Source organism: Austrofundulus limnaeus, unplaced genomic scaffold (assembly GCF_001266775.1).
Source record: "Austrofundulus limnaeus strain Quisiro unplaced genomic scaffold, Austrofundulus_limnaeus-1.0 Scaffold133, whole genome shotgun sequence".
Lineage (NCBI taxonomy): Eukaryota > Metazoa > Chordata > Actinopteri > Cyprinodontiformes > Rivulidae > Austrofundulus > Austrofundulus limnaeus.
In genome coordinates this window covers 416817-436689 of record NW_013952535.1, presented here as the reverse complement: position 1 = coordinate 436689, position 19873 = coordinate 416817, and the positions used below count along the sequence as shown (strand labels likewise).

At 40.8% G+C, this 19873-nt stretch overlaps 3 protein-coding genes across 4 annotated transcripts; 1 reads left to right on the top strand and 2 right to left on the bottom strand.

Annotated features, from left to right (window-relative positions):
• The first annotated feature begins 636 nt into the window (after positions 1 to 636).
• On the top strand, positions 637 to 4162 carry kcns3b (potassium voltage-gated channel, delayed-rectifier, subfamily S, member 3b). Its single transcript, XM_014015704.1, has 2 exons — positions 637 to 839; positions 2019 to 4162. The coding sequence occupies exon 2, from the start codon at positions 2023 to 2025 to the stop codon at positions 3517 to 3519; it is 1497 nt and encodes a 498-aa protein (XP_013871158.1). The 5' UTR covers positions 637 to 839; positions 2019 to 2022; the 3' UTR covers positions 3520 to 4162.
• A 6476-nt stretch (positions 4163 to 10638) lies between these two features.
• Positions 10639 to 15031, bottom strand: LOC106522625 (uncharacterized). Of its 2 annotated transcripts, none has more exons than XM_014015701.1 (21): positions 14845 to 15031; positions 14696 to 14772; positions 14520 to 14618; positions 14315 to 14439; positions 14095 to 14235; positions 13946 to 14020; positions 13702 to 13866; positions 13534 to 13630; positions 13248 to 13465; positions 13019 to 13175; positions 12737 to 12945; positions 12532 to 12649; positions 12257 to 12456; positions 12078 to 12192; positions 11836 to 12005; positions 11667 to 11764; positions 11469 to 11599; positions 11206 to 11392; positions 10998 to 11139; positions 10800 to 10926; positions 10639 to 10727 (listed from the first exon to the last, which is right to left on the bottom strand). In XM_014015701.1, the coding sequence occupies exons 1-21, from the start codon at positions 14880 to 14882 to the stop codon at positions 10657 to 10659; spliced, it is 2760 nt and encodes a 919-aa protein (XP_013871155.1). In that variant the 5' UTR covers positions 14883 to 15031; the 3' UTR covers positions 10639 to 10656. The 2 variants fall into 2 exon arrangements, with proteins under 2 accessions (XP_013871155.1, XP_013871156.1); XM_014015702.1 differs by having other exon boundaries at positions 14520 to 14615; positions 14845 to 14993.
• A 99-nt stretch (positions 15032 to 15130) lies between these two features.
• On the bottom strand, positions 15131 to 17176 carry ttc32 (tetratricopeptide repeat domain 32). The gene is made up of 3 exons (XM_014015703.1): positions 17039 to 17176; positions 16701 to 16867; positions 15131 to 16278 (listed from the first exon to the last, which is right to left on the bottom strand). Exons 1-3 carry the CDS (start codon positions 17152 to 17154, stop codon positions 16151 to 16153), a joined length of 411 nt encoding a protein of 136 aa, XP_013871157.1. The 5' UTR covers positions 17155 to 17176; the 3' UTR covers positions 15131 to 16150.
• Between the last annotated feature and the right edge of the window lie 2697 nt (positions 17177 to 19873).

Below are 19873 nucleotides of genomic sequence, written 5' to 3'. Positions count from 1 at the left end.
ATATATATATGGGGATTCTTTTTTGTTTCAACCAATATATTTTGCAGAACATAAGAACTAATATAAAATATAAATATATTTTTACACATTATTGCTTTTTAATCTTGACTCTTTGTGTTTTAATCTCAACTGTAACCTATCACCATCCCCAGAATGCATTGCGTCAGTAACAAAATGGTGATGTGATCAAGTGAAAAATGTTATAAACATAATTTCTTTAAAGACATTCTGTAATGCATCACAAACAACAACTTTTAATAAAATGGAGAAATAATAACATATTAAGGCAAATATGTGCAAACAGTCTGAGATCCCTTTAAGGTGTTGGCCTGATCCTATCTTAGTTGGATGCTTTTAAAATAAAATAAAAAAATCAACTCAAAATCGTGTTCAGTCTTCATTTTCTGCTGTGGCCCAGTGAGCCGGGTCATAGCACAGAACTTGTGTTCCAGACATAATAAGCAGCAGCACAGAACGAGCCGGTCCATATTTGGGAATATTATGAGAAGATTGGTAATAAAACGACCACAAGGACTGAGCAGTCCTTTCTCTTGGGACATCTCTACATCTTTGCAGCCCTCCTCTTCTCTCCTCTCGCCCCTCCCTGCTCCCTGTAAAAGGGAGCAAACTGCCTCCGTCCTGCCTCCAGCTCCTCCTGTCCCATCTGTGAAGCTGCTGCACAAAGTGCACCTCCCTCTCCTGCTCTCCACGTTGCTCTCCTGCTGCTCCTCGCTGTGAGACTCCCAGAGCTCTGCGTTGTCTGCAGCAGTTCAGAGGAACATGATCACAGGACCAGCTGGATAAAGTTATTTCCATGGAAAGAAAAGCTCCAAGTGCAGGTATGTTCAATTTTTTTTCTAATGTCAAATCTGTGCAGACCTTCAAAATTTGTGATTTTAACTTGTTGCCTCTTTTTTTTTTTTTTTTTTTTTTTTGGAGTTTCAAGTATATTTCCTGGTGATGTTTCTGTAGTTAAACCTCTGGATAAGATGCCTCGCGTCTTCTCTCATTCCATCACAACCCACTTGCTGTGTCAACACTTTGTTCTATAAAGAGCGCAATTAAATTAGCCTCAATCACAATTCCACAGTTGATTAAAAAAACAGAATGCAGTTATTTGCAAACCTTATTAATCCATATTCTTAATGGAACAAAAAAAAAAAGAGAGAATTTTGAATATGATGGCAGCAGCAGAGCTCCAAAAAAGCTGAGACATTGGCCGTTTCCCCTTCTTCTTTTAACAAAAGTCTGTAAACATCCAGGACACGAGGAGTCCAGATTCTGGGGTTTGTGGAGGGGAATATTGTCTCATTCTTGCCTCATGTCCAATTCCAGCTCTTCTAGCAGTTCTTGGTCTTCTTTGGTGAAGTTTTTGCTCAATAGGAGCATATGTTGTTTTAAAACCTGTATGTACGGTTCTGCCCTGATGGCGCCTTTTTAGATGAGTAGGCTACCCATGCCAGAGGCACTAATGTACCCCCATACCATCAGAGAGGCAAACATTTGAGCTGTGTGCTTATAACAGGCTGGATGGTGTTTCTACTCTTTAAGTACTGAGTACTGGTTGTTGGAGGTTTGCTTCAGACAACTTTAAATGAGCTTTGGTCCAGAGAAGACATTAGTTACTTGATGGTGTTCACTTATGGCTTCTACTTTGCATGATAGAGCTTTAACCAGCATTACGGAAGGCACAGTGAACTGTATTTACAGACAGTTTTGTCTACATTTTTGGAATCTTTGATGATACAGTATTATGATGGGATAGTTCAAAGTTCTACCAATTTTCTCTTGAAACCTTTTTACTAAAAGATAAAATTATTTAGTTTCAAAATACACCTCTGACTGTTTTTTACTTTTACAGCCTTTTGTTAAGATGTGTTGCTGCAATAAAACTCCAAATTACAGATTTTATTTTGTCCAAAAACATAAGAAATTATTTGTTCCAAGGCGGGTTCATATGTTTTTTTTTTACGCTGACACGCGTGTAAAATTAAACTAACATGGTGTTTCTGCATCAGGACCATGGGATATGGCCAAATCCTCCACCACCACGGGAGAGAGGAGGACCGGGTCAACCTCAACGTGGGAGGGGTGCGGCACAAAGTGGATCCGAGCACGCTGCTCCGTTTCCCCCAGACCCGCCTGGCCCGCTTGCTGCTCTGCCAGAGCGAGGCGGCGATCCTGGAGCTGTGCGACGACTACAGCCCGGCTGAGAAGGAGTACTACTTTGACAGGAACCCCCGGGTCTTCCTCTGTGTGCTCAACTTCTACAACACGGGACGCATTCACATGATGGAGGAGCTCTGCATCTTCTCCTTCAGCCAGGAGATCGAGTACTGGGGCGTCCACGAGCTGCACCTCAGCTCCTGCTGCCACAACTTCTACCACGAGAGGAAGGAGTACATCGAGGACCGGGACTGGGACTTGAGGAGTGACGACAACCACGAGCCGAGCTTCGACTCCTCCTTCGAGGAGCTCTCCGCTCTGGATAAAGACCTCGCCAAGTTCAAAGGCGCGTGGTGTTCAGAAGTGCGGAGCTACATCTGGCTCAGGCTGGAGGATCCGGGCCACTCCAGAGCCTCCAAGATCATTGCGGTGGCTTCCCTCAGCGTCGTGTTGACCTCCATTGTCGCCATGTGCGTCCACAGCATGCCCGAGTTCCAGCGTGTGGACGACAACGAGAAGCCCATCGAGGACCCCGTCCTCTCTGTTCTGGAGCAGATATGCATCGCCTGCTTCTCCGCAGAGTTCATCGTCAGGCTGATTGTCGCGCCCTCCAGGAAGAAGTTCCTCGGCAACCCCTTGAACATCATCGACGTCGCTTCCATCGTGCCGTTCTACGCCACGCTGGCCCTGGAGACGAGCGACGAGGAGGGCGCGGAGGAGAACGAGGACTTGGAGAACGTCGGGAGGGTGGTGCAGGTGCTGCGCCTCATGAGGGTTCTCAGGATCCTCAAGCTGGCTCGTCACTCCATTGGACTGCGAGCGCTGGGTGCCACTGTCCGTCACAGCTACCAGGAGGTGGGTCTGCTCATTCTCTTCCTCTCGGTGGGAATCTCCGTCTTTTCCGCACTCATCTACTTCGCCGAGAAAGAAGAGAAACACACCGATCTGGGAACCATCCCTTCGGGCTGGTGGTGGGCCATGATCACCATGACCACAGTTGGTTACGGCGACACGTGTCCCGTGACGCTGGCGGGGAAGTTAGTGGCAACCTTGTGCATCATCTGCGGCTTGCTGGTGGTGGCTCTGCCCATCACCGTCATCTTCAATAAGTTCTCCAAGTACTATCAGAGGAACAAAGCCATGGAGGGCCGGGGCATCACCAAGCCTGAGAGACAAGACCCCGAGCTGCCCTATTACAACATCAAAGAGCTGTTCACAGGAAGTGTGTACCCCTTCATAGGAAGCATCGCCTTCAGGAACAGCGAGAGCAGCGGCGGGGACGACACGGACGCCTCCAGCCTCCAGGACATCGAAGCGTACGATAACATTTGTGAAAATGGGCCGACAAAATGAGATTCCTGCCATATCACTCTCTTTATGACGGGAAGACTCTATGTGGCTCAGAGGGCTGAGCGTCCCTTTACCTTCCCGCTCTGCCTTCCTCCTGCAACTTGACAGAGAAATATGTTGGACGTTTTTTCTCTCTTTTTTTGTTGGCTTGTGAAAAATACAATGTCACTAAAACCAGGAAATCTAAAGGGAATTATCCGAGCCAGGCTCTGAGGTCTGAAAGCCCATTTTCTGCTTGAGAAAACTGCAACGATGCATGTAGGAGGCCGTAATGTTAATGTTTTTCAAAGTAATGTCCTTTATTGATTTGTCTGCTCGCTGCAAGTTCAAACTGAGAGTTCGCTCGATGCAAGAGGCTAGAATGACAACGACGGCTAAAAATCAGAACGTGGGTCTGAGGCAGCCTGCATGACTAAAAACAAATCCACTTTTGAGAACGAGTAATGAAAATAGTTATGTTATAGTTCTGTCGTTGATGCTGATGAATAGTTTGCTCCTGTTTGTTTGATCACTGTGAAAAAGTCCAGGTTGTTTCAGTTTGTGAAGCTGTTTCAACGTGTTGAGGAGAAACTCCTCTGAATGTGAAATAAATCTCAGAAGAAAGCTGTTTCTTCTGTGTGGCCAAAAGCTGAGTTACTTCTTTCAGTTAAACGTGAAACTGAGTTGTTAAAACAAAAAAAGCAAAATGCAAGATATAGTTGAGGCAGCAAAACGCTCCAAAAAGTTGGTTAAAGGTAGCAAACAGCAAAAGAAATGTCAAAAGTAGTGAAATGCTGGCTAAAATAAGCCAAACACTAGCTAAAAGAAAAAAAAACCCAAAAGAGACAAAATTCTTGTCAAAGACAAAGGTAGTAAACTAAAGCTAAAGGGTAGTTTAAAGCCAAATGTAGCAAAAAGACAGCTATTTGCTAAAATAAATAAAGCACAACAAAAAGCTAGTTAAAAGTATAAAAACAGTACATATATGCTAGCTTAAAGCTAGCTAAACTGAACAAAACACTAACTAAAAGATAAAAGAAGAAAAACTATAAGTTACAAGAAGCAAAATAACGCAAAATATGTAAATAAATTAGGCTGCAAACAAAAAAACAACAAAAAAAGCTTTCACACATGTAACCTTTTATTCCAACAAAACACACTAAAATGTGTGAAACATTCCTCACTTGTTCACCTCTTTCTGTTCTTCAGGTATCGATCTTTTGTCTCCGGCTGTAATTTCTGCTCAGATGAGCCGCTGCTCCACAAAAACAGGTTGTCTTCTCTCAGCCGGGCTCTCCAGCCTGGACCATCATCTCTAACATTAGGGACCTGAACCTGAACAAAACCCGTTAAATCCTCATGGATCATCGTGGACTGTCCTTCATCCTGGTTCGTGTTCAGACCACATGAATTTTTACCAGAACAGATAAACCCAATTACTCCTGTAGGTTTTTCATTACCTTTAGTAAATGAGTTTCGATCCTTGGTGTTCGTGTGTCAGGTGTGCATCACTTAGTGGATTAGCATATTGCTTAATCCACATTTTGTGTTTCAGTGCTCTCATCACTTGGCATCTGTTATAAAGACAAACAGAATTTGTCCTGACATCTATTGATTATCAGTAAATTAACATGTGGCAGCAGATTTACAGACGCATGCAGTTTTATCAAAGTTGACGTCTATAACTTGTGGAGAGAAAAGTTCTGAAGAAAACTGTCTTCATCAGGCTTTCTGAAAGCAATAATTTATTTTTTTTTTAATTTGGCTGCTTTTTCTGGGCTCATTTTCTGTCCAGTGTACCGGACCATGTAGGCATTTTGATTTAAAATGAGAGGTAGTCTAACCTAAAATAAAACGTGTTCAAAAGTCAAGTTTTCAGCTCTTTGCTCTGAGGAAATCACTCTGTTGGTGCTGAAATCCAGGTTTATGTTTGTCACACTGTTTTATTTTTTGTCTGCTTTTATTCCTTTAAGATTTATTATCTTTCTCTTTGAATTTTTTTGTCTGTTTGTGTCCTAAACAGAAATTAAAGGTCCAACGTTCCTTAAAAAAGTCAAAAACATTTTTATATTTGAAAAAGGTAGCATAAAAACATAATTTTACCCATTTTATCACATAACTGGCAGATTTTCTTTCTAACTCGGATCAGCTTAAGTAAAACAGGAAGTGACATCAAAGGGGAACTATTTAGAAAATAAACTCCCAGGTCTGTGTTTATTGAAACATATTATTTGAACTCTGACTCTTCTTTGTCTCTCTCTAAAAAAACATCAGAATATTTTTTTATAGTTTGTGTTTTCCCCTGTTGTTTCAATGCTTTCTTGACATCCAGATGTTCCCCTTTGACACCACTTCCTGTTTCTTGAAATGCAAATATCTCAACAACTGTTCATCTCAGAGGCATGATTTTTTTTTTGCAATATGTTATCAATGTTATCTTTCCAAAAACGCATTCATATTTAATACAAAAAAATATGTCACTGGCACTTTAAAGGCACTCATCACCTGCCATCTTTTACAACAGAGTGAAACTAAGAGAATTTTGTGAAAGTTTTAACACAATCACACTGTTGGCTCTCCACACATTTATTAAAGTTGACTGCCAGGTGCTACCACACCAAACTTTAAGTCAGTATCTGTTAAACTGACTGAGCTGAAGATATTTTTGTGTTTGTTAAATTCACCGATGGTGCCTTTCTAAGAGCTTCATTAAAAATCTGTCCACTAAGAGATGTCAAACAGACATGTTATCTTTACTGCAGCAGGTGACAATAAAGCATTTAATAGTATTTTTGCACACGTCTGTAGAACTTAAAGTCCTGTTCTTTGTACATTCATCATTTCTCGCAGTGACCTTTTATTTCTGTGAGGCGTTCAGGGACAAACGGTACAACGGAGCCTGCAGCTTTGTGGAGTAACTTACAAATTTCACCTGAGAGGAAATGTCAAAACGTCAACAACTAAAAATATTCAAACATTTCTCGTACTGAGGGGACACAGATTCGTTTTTCCAGTTTTGCCGCCAAATCAACTGACCTTAAACGTGAGAAAAATGGCTACAACTCAGTCAATTTTACAGATATTGAGCTAAAATTTGCTGCGTTTAGTAACACTGCAAACTTTAGCATTAACGGTTAGAGTCCACCCTGTCTGTTAGCAAAATGTATCTCACGAACCACCAGTTAATCTACGATTGATTGACCATTTAGAGCCAATCTAATTCAAGATGGCCGCCACAGTCTGCTGACATGAGGAAACACCAAACTCTCTGAAACGTTGCGAATGTTTTCAGATGCTGAGATTAAATTTGGTGTGCTGTCTCATGTGATAACCTTTTAAAAACAGCCACGTCGCTCCTCAACACAGCTCAGTCTGAAAGGCTGACATGAAAGGTGGCGGGTGATATGCATTCATGACATGCCCGGCCTTATCGATCTGTTTTTACTTTCCACAGATGAAAGTGATCCCAGGGTTTCTGGCAGGAATCCAATCGTTCTGTGACACCTTATCTCCCGGAGCTTTAATGCTCCATCCAGTCCACTCGCATTCAGAATTCCTCCCCTCTATAAAGTGGAAAAAACTGTTTGTTTTTCAGCCACAAAGTGCTTTAATTTTATAGGAGATGGAATAAAAACTAAAGCCTAAAGGCAAAGTTTGAAACACTTGAGCTCAGTCATGCACTGGTGGCCTTTCTCTCCACACAGTTTGACCTTTACAGGTAATTGCTATTTGTTCAAATTAGTTTTAGGAGCGACAACCCACCCGCCCTCGACATGTTGTCCCACATAAAAGCAGCGCAGCAGGAAGAGGGCTGGTTCAGGTCACATGTACCTGCTGGGGAGGCTGGGACATTAACCTGGATGAGCTATGTGGTCCGGAACAGATCGATGAGCTCAGACTGCAGGACTGGAGCAGAACTCTGAGGCTTTTCTCCTCAAATCTGTTGTGTAACTTATAAAAAAACAACACTTTTTTTAATACTGTCACCAATCCAGAGACAATGCTTTGCTTTCTTTCATCTTATTAAGTTTGTTCAGAAGAAGCTGAAGTTTGAACATGTAATAAAATTAATCATCTTAGGCAGAAGTTGGTCCAAGCTAGGGGTCAGTCTCATTCTTTACTGAAAATATCTTGTATAACAAACACAAAATACAAATTGTATTTCATTCAACATTTATAGGGTGTACAGTACAACTAGGCTGCAGCAAAGCTAGCTGACAAAAAAACTTCTAAATGTAGATTTTACACGGCTGGCTGCAGGCTAATTTTGAACCCTGTGCAGCTTCACCTGGTGGTGGGAGTAGTTTATGGTCAATGCTGGCTTTGAAGCATCATGCGCTTGTTTTAAAGACGTTGCATCTTTGATGTTCTCGGGAGCCACATGAAATGCTGTGGAGGGCCACATTTGGCCCGCAGGCCTTGAGTTTGACACCTGTGATCTAAAGCTAAAATCACCTTCACCTCGCCTCGAACGCTGCAGCATGACCGAAGCTTTTTAATAACCCTTTTTGGTCTCAGCTGCTGTCTGTTTTTGATGTTTCAGCGTCTCACACTGTGTGTCTGGATGTCTCTGAGGAGTCTGAACTCCTCAGGACTCAGTGTGACCGCTGCTATTTACTGCAGCTCTGCTAACAAACTCAGCTCCTTTTTGTTTGGATGAGCCAAATAAGGAATACTTACTGAAATGTGAATGTTGATACAAAGCTTTAAAACATCCCAAAATGGAAGAATTGACTGAAACAAATAGGGCCTTTGAAGCGAGGGACTGTAGAGAAGTTATCGTTTGCTGTGTTGCTTTTTGAACTATCGAAATTTGTAAACGAATGTTTATTTCTGACAGATTGAAGAGCTAAAGGAAAACTAGCTGTTAGCTCATCTATCGGAGCAGTAGGTCATTTAAAGACCTGCCTACAGGTAAGGAATAAACTCTTCATGCTCAGAAGTTCACTTCAGATGATTTCAACATATTTATTTGCAGATCAAACTCGTTTTCAGTTCAGTTACTTCAACTTGATTGAAAAAGTGCTGAGTGTACAATAAAGGAGAGGTTGAAAAAGACGTCGGCACCTTTGCTGCTGCTGAACTAACGTCCCCACGATCCACGGAGAGTTGAAAAAAGAGAACGAGGATTTAATGGAGGCAGTAAAGGGCAAAGAGGGCTCAGAGTCCAGCTAATGAATCAGAGGAGGAGCAGGAGGGTTAATGATGCTGAGCAGAACAGGGTGAAAATAAAAACTGCAGGTTCTGCAGAGCACCGCTCTATAATCACATCTTTAAAACGACTGCACAAAATTTGCTCTCTGTTTGTTTTCAGAATCTTGTGCTGCATCATGTCTGACTGAGCCTGATGCTGCTGCACAGAAAGACCTGCAGCTGTGAAACAGCTGGATCGTAACAACCAGCTATAAAACAGATTCAATGATCTTTGCAGAAATTTCTCTCCAGACTGATGGAAACATCTCAGACTGCTGCTGTCCCAGAGTTTGTCGTTTTGTGATAAATGTTGATTTATGAAGAAACAACAAGCTGTGATAATATGGTGACAGCCTGCAGATGAAATGATGACAAACTATCAGACATCCATCTGTTTTCATCATTTTAAAAAGTTTCCTGGAGAAGTTTAGGAGCAGTTTGGATCCATCGGCCCTCTTTTTCTCTCAATGATGAAATGATGATTGTTTCCATCAATGATGAAATGGAGATTTTAGCAAGTGTTTTGCTCTGTTTGGGTAGCACATTGCTCCTTTTTGGTTTCATATTTTTAGTCTTTTATTTTTAGCTTTTAGCATTTGTTACTTTAAGCTCAAAGCTTGCATTTAGGCCACATTTTTGATACTTTTAGCTTTGAATTTGCTAGTTTTAGTTTCTATTAGAGTTTTGCTACTTATCAGTCTTTGCTTTATATTTAACTATTAGAGAATCGTTACTTTTAGCTTATATTTAGCATTTATCTGTCATATCTTTTAGCCCCTTCTAGCTGCTTTTATTTAGTTCAATGACTCCATTTTAGCTTTTTTAGCTAATTACAGAGACTTGCTGTTTTTAAAACTTTGACATAAAAGGCAGCTTTTTAATGCAGTTTGGCTCATATGTTTAAAATTTTCTGCTTTTGACAGAAATTTAAGATTTTCTTTTAAAATGAGACCAGCAACATTTCATTGAAGTGTCTTTTTTTTTTGTTCCGACTCATGTTCCAGTCCGATGAGCCATAAAATTATTTTGCACGACGACAAGGTGATGAATTAAACAAAACTTCTCGCTTACATCCAGCCAACATCTTTGTGATTAATTAAATCCTGGTATTTTATCACATTTCATTGACTTTATGTAAAAGCACAAAATGACAAACGAGGCACCTCTGTTTTTACAGGAAAATATTGAAGTACATTAAAGCCAAAGTCTCTCAGCAACTTCCTGAAAATCCGAGCAAATGGAACGATTGTCTGAAACAGCAATTTGTGAATCCATTAGGAGGCAATAATGTGTTTATATTGTTCCCAGGCTCCAGAGAGACTGACTGATAAAACTGGGGCTGAAGAACCGATCCCCCCCCCCCCCCCCCCCCCCCCCCCCCCTCTGCAGTTTAATGTGTCAAGGCAGAAATGAAGTCTGGTTCTAAACAAAGTTGTGAATCAAGCCAAATTAGTTCAAACAACAAAGTGGACCAGGATAAAATGATTTTATGTTAAGCCGTTTCCACTCAAGTCTCTCAAATTTTTAAACCAGTTCTTAAAGCATGGCATAAAGAGTTCTCCAGGTTGATAAGTTTGATTGCAGAATTGCTTTAGAATTTTGAACTAACCAAATTTTAGGGGTTATTCAATTTGAGTGAAGTAACCATTTCCATCCAACCGTCAATAGCCAGTTATGACAGTGTAGATTTGAACATGTCAAGACTGTACAGTGAGGACAATTGTTCTAAAAGTGTTGCTGGAAAAGTTACCAAAAATTTTTGTTTTGTTTATGCAACAATGAGGATTTGCAGTGCAGTCATGACAACCAAAACCATTTCAGTAAAGTTCAGTGAGCCACCACTGAAGTGCAAGTTGCAATTCAAGCCATGTTTACCTTTTAACTTGACAATTTAAAGTGCACACATTTTGAACCAAGACCAGCATTCAAAAACTTAAGCAGAGACAGAAATATTTTAAGAAGTTTTGTTTATTGGAAGCGACTATTCAACATAATTGGTCCAGAGGAAATCTGCTTTTTCTGGTTAGGGGGAGTTTGTGCTGCAAAGGAAGACAAGTCATGTTTAGTTTGATCATTGTAATGTTTTGGTTTTTTAGCTTTCAGATACTTACCCCTTTTCCTTCCTTGTGTAGCAGAAGATTTAATTCCAGCAGAGGGTTTAGCAGCACACTGGCCTCGGCAGATGTTTTCACCAGGGACGGTTTTGTCACAGATCACCACGTTGCAGTGGACATAAATCTAAACACAGTGAGAACTTGTTAGAGCTACATTCAGGTTTGGGGTAACTTAGAAGTTGGAGTGAGTTTTACCTCATGCTTCAGAACCTTCTGGTCCTCGAGGAAAGCGAACATCTTCATGGAGAAACGCTTGGTGTGGGATGGGACTGAGACTCTGGCATCCATCTCGACAGGGTAGATGATAGTGGTGTAGCTGTCCTCAGGGTTCTCACAGCTAGGGTTGAAGATAATGATTAGACCCAGATTTTCCTATGAAGGGGTGAAATAAAGCTACATTTACCCATCAACAATGATGTCCCAGCTGGGGACAGCAGTTTTGTCTTCTTGAAGGTTAGCCCAGCAGTTTTCCAAGATGAGCTCCAAGTGAGAATCTGTTGATTCTAGTTCCACTTCAAAGAACAGAGGCTGCCTGAGGTACTTCTCTACTGGGTAGTCTTCAGCTTTGTAGAACTGCTTGTATGAAGAATCTATGCACAAGAAACACAGCATGAATAACTCAAGATTATATAAAAACCATGTTTGCATGTAAAGTTTTATATCCACCTGTTGCCACTCTCATCTGCACGACCAGCAGGCCTGAACCGATCTCTGCTTTGGGCTCGTAGAGTCTTGGTTGTGCAGTGAAACCGATGCTCTGGGTGTCATTAACCAGGTAGTAGCAGGAGATGGTTTGCCTATAAAGAGAAAGTATTAGAGTCTGTCTGAATTGGATGAGGTGTTGCAAACACATTTTGTACCCACTTGTAGTCAGGGTCAACAGGAGAAGTGCGTGGCATTGCCTTGTCACGAGTGTAATAGAGGCCAATCTCGTTCTCATACAGCATGTAGTTGTTGAAGAACTGAGGAAAAAAAAAGTACAAGTTAAAAATCATAAAGCAGGATTTGAGTGATGGAGCAGTGGTGAACTTACTGTTCTAGTTGTGCCACAAGAGTCAGCCCTGAAGATGAACTGAGCAAAGCGGTTGTTGCTGGAGGTTGGACCGCAAGAAGGGTCCTTCAGAGTCAGCCAGCTGGGGATGAGGTTTGGCACAGAGCTGACCTTCACAGCCAAGGCAGCGATGGTTCCGTTGGGGTAGCACCCTGAAAGTTTGATGTGACTTTTACAGAAGCTGTTTAACTCACTGAAGAACCAGAAACACCATTAACTCTTACTAGTCATCATCAAGGGGAAGTAGCAAGCCAAGTAAAGGTCACCGAGCACCCAGTTGTTTTTGGCATCCCACAGCAGCACATCGAGTCTGGCTTTGATTGACTCAGTGGTAATTGACTACAAGAGAGAAAGTTAAGCGTCTGTAGCATGTTTAGTTTGGCAGATTATGGTCAAGACTCACCTCAAAGACCACATCTTCAGCAGCATATGGCACTTGGATTGAGAAGTGTGTGTTGTTCTGTTGAATCTGGTAGAGTGCAGCCAGTTCAGGGGTCAGATCACGAGTTCCAACCAGGGTACGGAATTCATTTCCTTGGTTGCCGTATGTCACTGTGATGTAAAACTTGTCCAGGTCGCAGGTGCCAGAGAGTGTGGGCAGCACTGAAGGGATATTAGAGGCCGGTTAGGTGACTGCAGTCAGTTATTGCACAGATAACTCAGTTTAGTCAGACCTACCAACATCCTTAACAGATGCCTCCAGTTGCAGTGGGTGGGAAAATGTTGCTTGCTCAGGCAGGATGGCAAATCCAAAGACTACAGAGAGGGTGTAAGTAGTCATCAAGGGCTCAGGGTTCTGGGGACGGGGGGGGGGGGGGGGGGTGTATGTTAGGTTTCATTATAGTGAACAGGTGTTTTAAGGGTATTTAAGTTTTAAACTCACATGCTTCAGGACAGCCTCAGAGTCAAAGGGAACTTGAAGGGAGAAGACAATGGAGCCATTTGAGATGAGGTGCTGGTGGATAAGGTAACCTCTGGCATTGCTCTCCTCAACCGTGAAGATGCCATTGGGAAAAGTGATGTTCCTCAGAACCACATCATGGAGGAAAGTTCCCACATAAGCAGTGAAGTACCTCTCCTGTGCAACAGTATCTGCAGAACAGTAAAGTTTTAGCATCTAATGTTAAAAGTTAAAGATTCTAGATGGATAGCTCATGGTACTTACGATCCTCAGTGAAAGGAGGGCGAGGCATTGGTGGAGTCGTAATTGGGAACAAGACCTTGTACCGGGTGTCATCTTGAGTGTTGTCGGCTCTCCACAGCATCTCAAGCATGGGCTCAATGGAGTAGGTGATGTGGTACTGGAAGTCTGGGGCATGGCTCTGCAAACAAATACCATTAATAAATGCAATCATGTCCTTTAGTAGAAGTTTTATATTGCTTTTTGTGCCAACCTTATAGTAGCCTTCAGGTGAGCCGATTGGGATATCCACAACAACATGGAAGTCGGTGGTAGACAGGGAGTATTTCCTTGCAGCCATCTGAGCCTTATCCAGCCTCAGCCCGTTGATTCCCATGAACATTTCCACAGTTTTAACTTTGCTGTCCAGAAGAGGAGTCACACGGCGAGGCAAGTGCCAGGAGATGAGGTTCTCAGTGAACAGGACACCACCTGTTATAAGAAAACACTTTAATTTGAGCTAAACTATGCATTTAAATTAGGAGGTTTGAGCAACTCACCAGTAGGGCAAGCAGCTGCCAAGTTGACAACATTGAGTCCTTGCTGGGACTTCTGGTAAACGCTCACTTTCAGGACTTCCATGGGGACTCCAGCAACCTGGAAGAGCACATGTTACATGCCATTTTCAAGACCAGGAAGGGAGGCAAGTGCATTGAAAGGGTGCTTACATCCTCAGGGTAAGTCTCTGCAGTGTTGTAGGGGCTTCGTACAACCAGGCGGGTTGGGGTAGTCATGGCGGTGTAGCCGGCTTGGTCAGCTTCTTTTGGGACCATGGATACAGGTTCAGGAGCGAAGAAGGTGAGCTTCCAGATTCCACTTTCATCATTGGACTCCTGTGGAGAGAAACTGCTAGTTATCACAACTGGCTAAACCTAGAGCAATATTTGTAAAAAAATATATATGAAGACGTACAGTAGGAAGGGCATTAGAGTCATCCTTCTCGTGACTTTTGACTTGAGATGTAGCCATAGCCATGTAAGTGGACACCTTAAAAAAAAATACATTTGTTCAGTTTTGCCATAAAACTAAATGAGTTCAAAGCAAAATGTGAAGCTACCCACTTCCATGTAGTTCCTTTCACAGAGGATCTCTTTAGGAGCCCAGCGAGTGTAGCTGCAGGTCTGGGACACATCGTGACTGAGCACATCAGAGGGACTGTGGAAGATTTTCAGTTTCAAGCCAACAGTGAAGGTCATGTCATCCTGCAAGAGAAGAAATTTAATTAACTCTGCATCTTCCCTGGTGAAGAATGATTAACATGTTCTGCAAGCTTTCTCTCACCTTGTTATCCACATAGCAGCCCAGCAGGGAGGTGTAGATTCTAGTGTTGCCCCAAGGGTCAGATTCCATGCTGTAGCCACACTGAGCAGCCTTACCAGGTGTCAGCATAATAAGGTTGGAACCATCTGAAAAGAAGCCACATTAGTTGTTTTCTAGTAGTTAAGCAAACCAATGGTCCTAGGAGCTTAAAAAAAAAAAGCCTTACTGATTGCATCAACTTCAAGTTGGTTTCCAACTGCAAGAGCCTCATCCAAAGAAAGCCTCATCAGGTTAGCAGCACAATCCATCTTTAAACCACTGCCTGCTTTAAATAAGCAGAGTTTAAGCTTGTAAGTCAACTAGTTATGATGTTTAATATATAAAATATTAATTTACACTTACTTGGCTGAGAACTGAGTTTCACATTCTGCCATGCTTGACCCAATACAAAAACTGCAGCCATCAAGTTCCAGAACAACCTAAAAAAATGCATTTAAGTTTAAAATACATGAAAAAATACACTTGTCTAAGAAACACAATCAATAACTTACATTTTCTCAGGCTTCCGCATATTGCAATCCACAAACATCCTGGCAAATGGGGGGAAACTGTCCAAGGTCCAACTGCCACCAGAGCTCAGCTTTGAACCTCACAAACTCCACAGATGAAGCAGCTCTGAAGGAGAAGGAGCTGATGTCTTTCTGCTGACACACCACCTGTTTTATACGTCTGCTGATCACCTGCACGGCACAGGGAATCCGAGGGGGATTGGTAACACCTGGTGGCTTTTTTTTTCTTTGAGAAGAACCGGCTGATTTCAATTAACACTCAAGAACAGAAGGATAATAAAGCGTTTTAATAGTTTTAATCATCATTTCATTTAATTTTACCATTTCAGACATACAAACGAGTTAAAATCAATTTAGGCTACTGTTTTTTATTTTTCATTTTGAACCTTATATATTTTTTATAATTACTGCAGGTCTGTGTCTCATTTTAATTCTCTGGTGTTTTGTTTATGGCTTGTCAGTTTATCATCACCATATCCTCCAACTCGTTTAACCTTCAGAGTTATTCCAGTTTAATACGGCCACAGCTAATCAACACAAAATAAAAGATTATAACTCTGTAAATTTGACAAACATTGAGCTAAACTTTGCTGTGGTGGTAGTTCACATCACATATTTTGAAGATGATATCTTGTCTAATCTAAAATTCAGATTTGTTTGTTGGGCAATAGGACAATGAGGGTCATATTTTCAGATGGTATGCTAGACACACTTCTTTAAATTTAATCAAGCTTAGCTCAAGCCAGTTTTTAAACTGACTTATTCATAGTTTTTTTTTATTGTTGCATAAAAGACAAAAACTTCACATGAACACAATACTTGTTTTGGCTAAGTCTGGGCTATCCAGAGCTAGAATTTATCCTCATGAGGGATGAATTCTGTAAAAAAAATATATGTTTCATTTAGCTAAAAAGAAAGTTCCACATCAGAGATCCAAACTTTTTACAATAATCAGAAACTAACCCCTTTAAAAAGACTGTTTCTATGCAATTATTGTATTTTTATTTTGTGTTACTTCAATATTACTGCACTCAAAGAAATAAATTAAACCCCAAAATAAAAACGAACCTAAAGGCAGAAAAATCTAAACATATTGCACAAACAGACTATTGATCTTTACATGGTTCTGCACTCTTTAAAAAACATTTTATTTTTTATTCAAAACATTCTCCGTTATGATCATACTGCAGATGAACAAGGGAAAAGCTGTTTGCTCAAATCTCCCATGTTTTTGTGTTGATCGTTGAACACTAGATGAACCGGGTGACGTGATGTGCAGTATTTAGATTCAGTATCCTCTAATAATCTTCTCCTGCTGGTCCAGCAGTGTCTGCCGCAGGCTCACTTGTGCATCTTCAAAATCTGGACTGAGTTTAAGGGCTTGTTGAAAATCACTCTTGGCGTCATCAAAAAAGCCTGTAAGGTAACAGCAACACAGTAAAAACACAATCAGATCAAAGGATGACGTTTTTGTGGTTCACATAAGCAAAAACGCTGTACAACATTTGATTGCAAGAACAGAGCTCCACCTAGTGTTTTTCAAAAGTATGCACGAAAGAGAATACAACAACCAAGTAATGAAAAATCAGTCTGCCAAATAGGATAGATCTGCATATTCTTTTATTTATTATGTAATTAATAAATTATTTAATGTGTCCTTTTTAAATATGCCCATGGTTAGATTCTCGACCATGAGACACTCCTTTATTGAGCTTTGTTAAAAAGAGATAATAAAAAAAAATTTGGGAGAGCCAATCAAGACTTTTATTTTGAAAGGACAGAGCGGAAGTAGCCTAGCTTAAGAGGAAATAACCATGTTTTATTCATTTTTTTCTTACCTAATCTATAATGGATGAGTCCTCTATTGTAGAACGAAACTGCAAAGTGGTTGTCAGCTTCTATTGCGGACGTGTAGTCCTCTATAGCTTCGCAAAAATCCACCCGGAAGTACTTGATCTGTCCACGGTTGTTAAAGGCTGTTGCCAAACTGACCGCTTCACAATTCCTGCAACGCATACAACACAGTTAAGAATTTTATTTTCTCTCACAATAAATACTTAGCAGGGAAACATTAAATAATTTGCTAGCTGTGTTAAAGTCCCAAGGTTTGACTGGTAACAAAATGTTTTTGTTAGCTTATTAGCTAACCGGTAATTGTTCGATAAATAAACAATACCTGGACTGTAAACAGGAAGTTATAAACTTTGTGTAAAGCTTTTCCGCTTCCTCATAATTGCGCTTGTTAAACTCAGAGTAGGCATCTTCTAGTATTTGAGATTTTTCGTCCGCCATAAAGGCTTGTTTTGTTTTTGACAGCGGATGTGACGTCACATGAAGACCAGCACTTTTAAAAGAAGGCGTGGTTTACCAGTTATAAGACCGTGGCAAAAAATTCAACAAGTTTAAGGTTTTAAATGCTTTTCTCCTTAATATTATAAATTTTTAAATCATCTATTTATCTTCTTAAAACTTTCAGAAGCATGTGTTAGTTTCTTTTATTGGTTTTAGTCACATTTTTCTATAAGGGCAACTTGGTGTAAGTTTTTGTCTGATGTCACTGAAAACAACAAATATTTTATTTTTTGGGGCATTTTTAGTTCTTTGCATTTTCACCCATTATCGTCCAGTTCTTGTCATGATCGGGAGTTGTGTCCAAGATTCACCAAAATAAATAAAACACAACATATTTTTATGCCAACAAAGTGCCCAAATATGAAATGAGCTGTGATTTACTTTGTGACGTTTCTAAATTGCCTGGGATTCACATTTAGACCAGTAAAATGATGGATTAATCAAATATTATTCACTAAAACCACTTGAAAATAAAGTTAAAATGCCATGTGGTGAAGTAATTTTGGTATCTTGATGTTTAAGTATTTAAAATTTATTTTTTGTGGCAGCAGGTGAACCTGAGTCAAATTTTTATCAAAACTAAATCATGTAAAATGAGAAAACACCGAATTATACTGAGAATGCGCCCATTTTAATGTTAATACATAAATCGTTTTCAATGTTTGTTTCAAATTGGATGGAATAAACTCTCTGTTGAACAGAAATAACCATTATAAATAACAGGCATCCTGCACCTGAATGTACAATAGAATGGCACCATATAAACAATCCAAGGAGAGGCTTTAGGTCATTTCACGTGCAGACAGCAGTCATGCTGGTGAAAAATGACAAAAAGGTCATTCAGCAGCTGTCAGCTTCGTTTCACTGCCTCGTTTCTCCTCAGATCAAACGGAGCGTTCAGACTGAGGGAAAGGTCACAAACCAGCTGTGTGTTGTATATCTTATTACATTTATTACACCGTTACCCGTCAGTGCAAATACTGTGTTCTAAGTATCTTAAACTATATGAAATAAATGAACCAGCATGTGCAGGGTTCAGCGGGGTTGTTCCGTTCAGCAGCTTCAGAGCCTAAATGTTGCTGTTTGCTGACAGAATTAACACAAAGTGTCCAAGTCCACCGTAGACGGCTCAGGACAGACCTCCGTTCGTCCTGCGTGGGGGGAGATATTCCTCACAGACGTCTCAGAGCGTTCAGATGTCTCCCTGCATCAAAAAATTGTTTCCATTTGACAAGAAACTGTCAGCTGGGGACCATCTTGGTGCAGGTTTTACACTTTAATGCGATTTAAACTTGTGACCCGTATGTTAGTACTGTACTGTATATATGTACATGTAATGTGTATATAATTATTTTTAAAACAAATTCTTAAACTCTCAGCTCCCAGTTTGGGTTTGAGACTCAGCCACTTTCTCTATTTCTAAAATAAAGTTTAAAATCTTCATTTTCATAAGCCTAAAATCTGTCGAATATTTGTCCAATAATTCAGGAATATTTTCTCACCCTGTTATCAATTCCTAATCTGCTCATATTGCCCACTTTCAAAGGCAACAGGCAATATGTTAACAACACAACTCATGCAGAATGTTTAATAAAAATGACAGAATAATATTGTTGAGTCTTCATCTACTCCTGACATTTGGAATCAACCTGTTTCAAAATGGCTCCCACAGCCGACTTTAAAAAAGACAAAAACGACTTTAAGTTTGTCCATGTTATAGATACTGAGCTCAAATTTGGTGCAGTGGTAGCTGAGTCATTCTTAACATATTTTAAGCCACACATGTCAAATCTAAGGCCCACGGGCCAATTGTGGGCCACGAGAGCTTCAAAGATGTCTTTAAAATATCTTAAAATAAGCTGCCTTAAAGCCAGCATTGACAAACTACAACTCCCATGATGCACGTTGATTATATTACCTGTAAAAACGAAGGCATCCCACCACAAGGTGGAGGTGCACAGGGTTCAAAAGGAGCTGGCAAAATTTGCCGTGTAAAATCTACATTTCACTGCATTTTCACCAGCTACTTTTGCTGCGGTGCAGTTGCACTGGGAAGTGGGAATTTCCCACTTACAAGTCGTAAATGGTGGGAGATTTCACAATGCAAGACGGCAGCTGCTCACCACAACTCAACAGTGAGCAAAACTCTTACTTTTAATAGTATTTCTGTAGTATTTATTTCACATTTAGTCAGTCAGTGTTTATAAGAGGACGTGTTAAAACACTGTTTCTACGCAGGAAATACCAGGTAGAGCTCAGGGCTCAGTTAGTGTTTTGTTAGCAGTGCTCGTTGCAGTAATGAGACGAGGTTAGAGGGTTTCATCTTGTGATGTTGCATCAGTCCGGGCAGAATGCTGTTTTCAAAACTTCACCTTCATCCTTTTGTTCAGGGTAAAGTCGTGTGTTTTGCACAGCTGAGGACTGCAGACGTTTCTTTCTGAAGGCTTGATTTTTTTGAGCTGATTTCTGTCTGAACAAATCCTGATAAATGTGTCGATAAACATCTGCTCAGTTGCTGTTTAAACCTCTTGAACAGGGAAGCTTTGTCTCTCGTTCCGTGTCTCTCAGAGGTGTGTGAGTCCCATTCATCTTTTCCACTGAGACGTGTGTGTGTGTGTGTGTGTGTGTGTGTGTGTGTGTGTGTGTGTGTGTGTGTGTG